Raw genomic sequence first — 7437 nt, 5'->3', positions numbered from 1 at the left:
CACCGATTTCTGACGAATTCAAAGATTTATTTGTATACCTTAAGATATCCACACAAACTGCAAGACAAACTGTATTTTAGGTACTATAGATGTTTGCAAATGGGTTTCAATAACTTTAGGCATTTAAAAAAAAAATAAAAATAAAATAACGGTGCGTTTACATTCTGTCCAGCCCGTGTGTAAACCTCGTTGATCTGCACCCGTGTAATGATATATTTAATTTGTTCGAAAATGGTTCCAATCTTTTGAAAAAACCTTGTTTACACTTTAGAAGTAATATTTTTAGTCCAATATTCATGAAACTTGATCAGAAGATGTGCCCCAATGACTTATTGGACGAGTTCGAAAATTGTTTAGGTTGGTCAAAAACATGGCCACCAGTTTTCCAATCTACACGCAGAGTTCTCGTTCCTTGCTCTCGCATACAATCTCTGCACACAAGAAAATCATACTATATTCGGTAGGATTTTTTAAAAGTATCATATTATGATGAATTCGGAATGGGTTACAATCTGTAAAAAAAACATGGCCGCTAGGGGAGGTGCGGGGCGAGCATATTTACTTGGAGAGAGTAAAACCTTGTTAAATCTCTAAAATAACATTTATTGACCAATCTTTGTATAACTTGGTCTTAAGATTCAGTCTAATGACGATCGGATGCGTTTAAAAAAGGCTATGGTCCGTCGAAAAACAAGGCCACCCGGGCGGATCTTTTTCCTTATATTGCTTTAGTGAAACCTTGTTAACACTATAGAAGTCACATTTTTAGTGCAATCTTAATGAAACTTAGAATACTTGTTCTGATGATTTCTAAGTCAAGTTCGAAAATTCTTCCAGTTGTCGAAAAACACGGCCACCGGGAAGCGGGACAGTTTTACTGCTATAGTGAACACTTGATGCAATATTAGCCGCATTTATCGGACAATCTTAATGAAATTCTGTCAGAACATTTGTCCCAATTAATTCGCGGCTGATATTTGAAACAGGGACATTTGACCTCAAACAGGTCACTAGGTCAAATAAAAACAAACATGTTTATACTCTAAGTCACTTTTTAATCCATTCTTCATGAATCAGCTCCCATTTCTCAGAACAGACTAGTTCCTTTCGGTCTGAGAAGATCGCCTTAGAGCCCATGACCCTCTTGTGTTCAAGGTATTGCCAAACCAAATCGAACAAATCAACAATATCATGGATTGTGACATAACACATAAATGTAATAGTTCAAAATGCACACAAGTTTCAGTGTATTCATTTCACATAAGTTTAAACTTATTTAGTTTAGCTCTTAATGCTTATTGAAACACTGAGTCAGTTTCCTTGGTAGAATGAGTACTTGGTGCTTATGATTGCAAAAATGCTGCAGAGGGGATCAGACTGGTGACCCTTTGGTCACAAGGCAGACACCATATTCGCAATGCCAAGGCAATCTCATTTCATAGTTCTTAATCTAAGTGAATAAACTGTAATTCATACAAACATCAAATATGTGGTGTGTCAAACTGAATAATGGTTACAGTAAGTTCACTTGTATTTTGTGGTATAGAGTAATATATGTGGTATATCACATAGCAACTATATAATGACATCAAGATCATGAATTGCAACCAAAATGAGAGGAGTGAGCTGGGTTTTTTATATATAGATTTTTGACAGTATAATTTTTGTAATAATATGCAGAATATAGACTTCCAAAGTCTACTTAAGGTCACTGTAATAATGATTACCAGTAACGATTAACAAGAGCTCCACTGTCGGAGACATATGCCCACCAAACAGGACTTTGAACTAGTGACCACGATTTCAATAGGGGTCATCTAGTGATCTACAGTCCAAGGCTAATGCACATGTGAATTCTCAAGCCAATCATTCAATTCGTTGATGAGTTATTGATCAAAACGATTTTGACACTTATTGTGAGTGACCTTGGCCATGTGACCCCGATTTCGATAGGGGTCATCTACTGTCCATGGCCAATGCACATTTGAAGTCTCAAGCCAATCGGTGAATCAGTTGATGAGTTTTTGATCGGTAATGATTTAACATTTGGTGTGACAGTGACCTTGACCCCAATTTCATTAGGGGCCATCTACTGGCAAAGGCCAATGCACATCGGAAGTATCAAGCTAATTGGTGAATCCATTCACAAGTTATTTGATCGGAAACAGTTTTCACTCTTAGTGTAACAGTGACCTTTGACCTAGTGACCCCAATTTTAAATGGGGTCATTTGCTGGCAAAGGCCATTTCACATGGGAAGTATCATGCCAGTTGGTCAATTCATTCACAAGTAATTGTTAGGAAACAAATTACAGACGGACCGACCGACATGCAGCAAAACAAAATACCCCCTGTTCTTCGAAGGGTTCATGTCAGCAAAGTAAAATATACCAACTACACTAATTGTATAAAAAGTCCTCATATTTTTAGGAAAAACAAACATTAAAAAGTGATAGAAGAAAAAACATATGAGTGAAACATCAAAATCATTTTTCAACATGAAAATCGATTCAAAGTATTTAATTTCAAAGTCACAAGGCATACATGATAAGCAATTAAGAAGATTTATAGTGACCACTTGATATAATAAAGCATAATTACAGTATTTACATGCACGTATAATCATGACAACATGAAGTTTCGATGGGTGAAATTGAAAATTAAGAAATAGCAAGATATCAGAGGAATAAAGGTGACACAAAATAAAACACAACATTTTCAGAATTTACATTTAAATGTAGAAGCTAAAGGCATAAAGCTCATAAAAGATAATGAAAATTCAAAACAGAATCCAAGTTTAATATACAATATCTATATACAGGATGACTTAAAATGATATATAAAACCCAAAATATTCTAACCACCTCTATTTGTTTAAAAAGAATATAACATTAAGTTTTATGTTATATAGTTTTATGATGTATATAAATTATAAATATTAAAACTATATGTTTTTATAGACTCTTGTTGCTAGTGTTCATGTTTTTTGGGATAACAGTATTAAATACAATACTTTAATTAGGCTTAACAACACTCGGAAATAATACCAGTTACCTGGTATGTTTTATTGAATGGCATATTAATAAGAGTATATTCTTACAAAAAAACACACCTTGCACTAAAAGGAACAATGAACCTTATTTATAAAAGCATTGTTTTGGTTATGAAAATTTATATGGGAAATTAACGACATACTGCCATATACCATGTTGGGTGATTTGCTACACAGCCTGACAGGGATATAGCTCAGTACCGATTTCTGTCGTTTTCATACCGTTTGTGTAATAAGAAGTTTCAACACATCAAATGAAATGTGTCTGGGACAACTTTACCCTTTATATGGCAGGTGGGTCAGTTGTAAATGAATTTTGTTAAAACCCTTAATTTATGATGATTACAAAAAAATAATATTATATGCACCCATGCATATATTTCCCACCCAATTTTTGACAAATTTTGATAATTTGCTTACACAGAAATATTCTACGACGTCTATATGTTTTAGAAAATATTATTTATGTTTAAAAACGGACATTTCTCCATATGTTCATTAATATAATGAGAGCAGATGTAGAAAAGAATATATTTTTCATATAAACATGGCACATTTTTTTTTACAGCAGCCCTCAAACATTATTTGTGTAATTTTGGTGGATTGGTTGGAATATCCAATTGAAATAATTATTAAAAGGCATTTTTTAATCAACAGGCAGTTGTATAGGCAGTGACATCTAAATATCAATTGATATATCTGCTGTAGAATGTTCATGATGGCTATTACTTTGAACCAATGTCCCAACTCTCGGAAACACAATTTAAAACACGTTCTGGGAAAACTGGGCTTAATGAATTTGAGAAGTGTAATCCCAGATTTGCCTGTGCAGTTTGCATAGGCTAACTATGGACTACACTTTTCGCTTTTATGGAATCATGTTTCAAGGGGTCTCTTCTCAACAAAAATCCAATTTAATGGGTGTCATATATGAATTAAACCATGTTTTCTCACGGTCCCACTTAACAAGACTGCAGGAATAATGAGCCCTGAATGGTTCTCACACCTTGATGCCTCGTCGAGCCATCTGTGCCTGCTCCTTCTTGTTGGCACGTCTCTCGTTCACTGTGCTCCTGGCATTCACCCTGGTAAATACAAGACAGACTTTCAGAGTAGGAAGGAAATATTCACTTCCCGGTAGGGATCAGGGTGGAAGAAATAGTCACTTTAGGGCCATTGAGAACATTGCTAGCAAATGTTCAATTTAATTTAGGATCATAGTGGCAGTTGTAAAGCAATGTGTATTCTGAAAAAATTTGACAGTTTGAAGGAAATGCTAATGTTCTGAGCATGGTACAGACTTGTTACATTTAGAATCCTTGTTAAAATGCTAAGAAATATTAATTTTAGATTAATTTACTATCATAATTAAAGATATATGGAAATGTTTGAAAATTTCAATTGTATAATCATGGCCAATTGGTAATGAAATGTTTATTATAAAATCACAGAGTATGCTATTTTGATAAAAAAGTTTAAAGAATTTTTGTAAAAAGTGTGTGATACATATAATTTTAACAAACTTTAAAATAAGGATTTGTCTAATTAAAGCATAAATAAATGCACTGTCAATGCATAATATTCTCCACAAACAACCTACCAAGTGCTAAAAGTTCCAGGATTATGATATAAAAATGATACTCAAATAAATGTACATTACACTAAGAACACACCAAGAGCTATGTACCTCTCTGTCTGAACCTTTGCAGCAGTTTTTAAATCCTTTACAGCAGTTTTCACATACACAGGGCTCTTAGTTGACCCCCCATCAACTGGTCTCAGCTTGCCCTTGTGTGGTTTCCATGTCAAAGGCTTTGCTAGACTCGCCTTCAGATCAAAGGCCTTCTTGGTTGACATTGTGGTGCTGTTGAGGGTGGCAGTACTGCCTGCTGTGGCAGTGAACTTAAAAGGGGTGGCTAAGAAACAAAAGGAGACAAGGTTATTAATTTTTACAATCAATGAAACAAAAATACACTTTTTGGTCTCTGAAAAAGCGAATCCAAATTATATTTCTGGGTACAAGGTCTGGTAATCTTTTTACTTTAACTGGCCAACCTGCACTTTACTGGCACTGCAACCATGCCTTTTTCTGCCTATCTCACGGGTCCGATAGTCGAACCCATTCCCAATGCCAAATATGCATATTTTTTCCCAATTCTTAAAAAAAAAGATTAAAATTAAATAAAAAAAAAAAAAAATTTTTTTTTTTTTTAGAAAGAAGTGTCTTGTGACTTATGATAATTAGACTCTATATCTTAATTTTAATTTGTAAACAACCTACAAAATATATAACCATAATATATATGAATTTTATCCAAAATGACTGGAAAACTCCCTGCCCAAATAATGCTTTTGTCGATGAAAATTATTCCAAATTTGGAAGATTTCGCGACTTGAAAAATCCCAATTTTGCTAGGTACTTTTCCCCAAAATATACAGAAAAAGGCCTGGCAACAATAGATTGCAGTCACTTTAATAACAAGAATGTTCACCGGCAGTGAGGGCCTGTGATCAGGATTTCTTTCATAGACATCATGACATCGTCATAGGGCTGACTGACTTTTTCAAAAACTGGTTGTTTGTTGTTGTAGATCTGTTATTAATGCAATGTCAACATTACAGCTATAATAAAAAAACTTGAAATTTAACCTCATCTACATGACAGATTCTTCGACTGCTGACAAATCATTTATAGTAAGGTCAGGACTATGAAAAGATGAAGTATTTACAAGCATACTACCTTCTATTTAGTTCACACAATTTTAATTAAGAAACAAGCACAATTCTAGGACAGAATCACAACAAAGTTTAAGAATAATTAGTCATTTAGAGGTTAATAAGACTGAAATTTTAAGAAGTCATTTAATATTAGGAAGCTTTAAAACATACTAGTACTCATTGATTTCTGTTGAATGCTGCCAGCTGATTTTCTAGCAGACAGACCAGACGTGCATGACTTGACTTTTGTCGAGATGACAGACTTGGGTGATTTTCCAGTAGATGCTTTTGGGGATTTCATTGCTCCAAAGTTCAGATTCATCTGTGATGTGTTGATCACTGTTGGCTTGAACGGGGTAGTCTTGTTGGGATTGGACCTCCTCTGCTTCACTGGCTGAAATCGAGACAACAACAATAACTTCAGATAGTCATTAAAAAAATATTAACACATGTTAATATAGTTTATGAGGTACTGATCTACAGTTAAAATTCTATTTGAAAGGTTGATTTACAAAACACTTGCCCCCAAAATATATACAATAAATAAAATCCAAGGCCCACAACTTTGTAAGCAAGAGCTGTCAGAGGACAGCGCGCTCGACTATTCGAGTGATTGACAGTAAGCCATCATGGAGAAATTGTTCATATTCAATAATTTATTAGACGATCTTTCAAAAATAAAAAAAGGGAAAAAAACAAAAAAATTGTTGGGGGGGGGGGGGGGGAGGGGTTTGAGAGGGGGGGTATAATGTGGGGTGTGGTCATTTATTAGACGATCTTTCAATAATAAAAAAAGGAAAAAAAAAAGAGCTGTCAGAGGACTGCGCGTTCGACTATTCGAGTGCTTGACAGTATAAAGTAAGCCATCATGGAGAGGGAGGGGGGGGGGGGGGGGGGTTTAATAGATGATCTTTCAAAAATAAGAAAACACATTTTATTTTTTTTTGAGGGGGGGGGGGGGGGTATAATGTGGGTGTGTGATATCATTTAGTAGATGATCATTCAAAAAAAATAAGAAAAAATTGGGGGGGGGGGGGATGGTTTGAGTGGAGTGCATTGTGGTGTCAGGTAAGTGTTGTTTTGTCAAACTTTAGATTTATCAATAATATGCATATTCTAAATATAAAAGGGGCAATAATTCTGTCAAAATGCTTGATATAGTTGTCTGCTCTTCTTTATAGGTTGGGGTCATGTTGGTAAACAAGTATGCAAAATATGAAAGCAATATGTCAAGGGACATTGAAAATATTTGGGGTAGTACGCAAACTTAATCATTTGCACGCTCACGCAAACGGCAACGCCGGGGTGAGTAGGATAGCTCCACTATATATATATTTCATATAGAATAGTCAAGCTAAAAATCAATTGACCATGATGAAACTCACACTTGATCTCTCAGTCATGTAGGAAAACTCAAACACCCAAAATCTGGTAACTATGTCCATTTAAAGATAATTAGTTCCCTCGACATTGTTTTTTCGACCGTAGACCTTGAAGGATGATGTTCACCTTGAAATTTTAGCACTCAAAATGTGCAGCTCCATGAGATACACATGTAGTGCTGCAACAATACGCCAAAAACCGTATTGCAATATATTGTCAGTTCAAAAACCCGTATTGCAATATATCGCAATATACTGCTAACTTGTACCAAAATTATAACTTGCC

The 7437-nt window shown here is 34.9% G+C and overlaps 1 protein-coding gene across 1 annotated transcript in view; it reads right to left on the bottom strand.

Annotated features, from left to right (window-relative positions):
* Positions 1 to 2503: 2503 nt before the first annotated feature.
* Positions 2504 to 7437, bottom strand: part of LOC127872764 (nucleolar and spindle-associated protein 1-like) — a 33944-nt gene continuing 29010 nt past the window's right edge. Inside the window, exons 9-11 of the mRNA XM_052416147.1 lie at positions 5941 to 6163; positions 4739 to 4967; positions 2504 to 4136 (exon numbers count right to left, since the gene is read on the bottom strand). Coding sequence (XP_052272107.1) covers positions 4052 to 4136; positions 4739 to 4967; positions 5941 to 6163 — 537 coding nt within the window. The 3' untranslated portion in view covers positions 2504 to 4051. The remainder of the gene's footprint in view (positions 4137 to 4738; positions 4968 to 5940; positions 6164 to 7437) is intronic.

Source organism: Dreissena polymorpha, chromosome 3 (genome assembly GCF_020536995.1).
Source record: "Dreissena polymorpha isolate Duluth1 chromosome 3, UMN_Dpol_1.0, whole genome shotgun sequence".
NCBI classification, from domain to species: domain Eukaryota; kingdom Metazoa; phylum Mollusca; class Bivalvia; order Myida; family Dreissenidae; genus Dreissena; species Dreissena polymorpha.
Note: the sequence above shows the minus strand (reverse complement) of the source record. Positions and strands in the feature narration are given on the sequence as shown.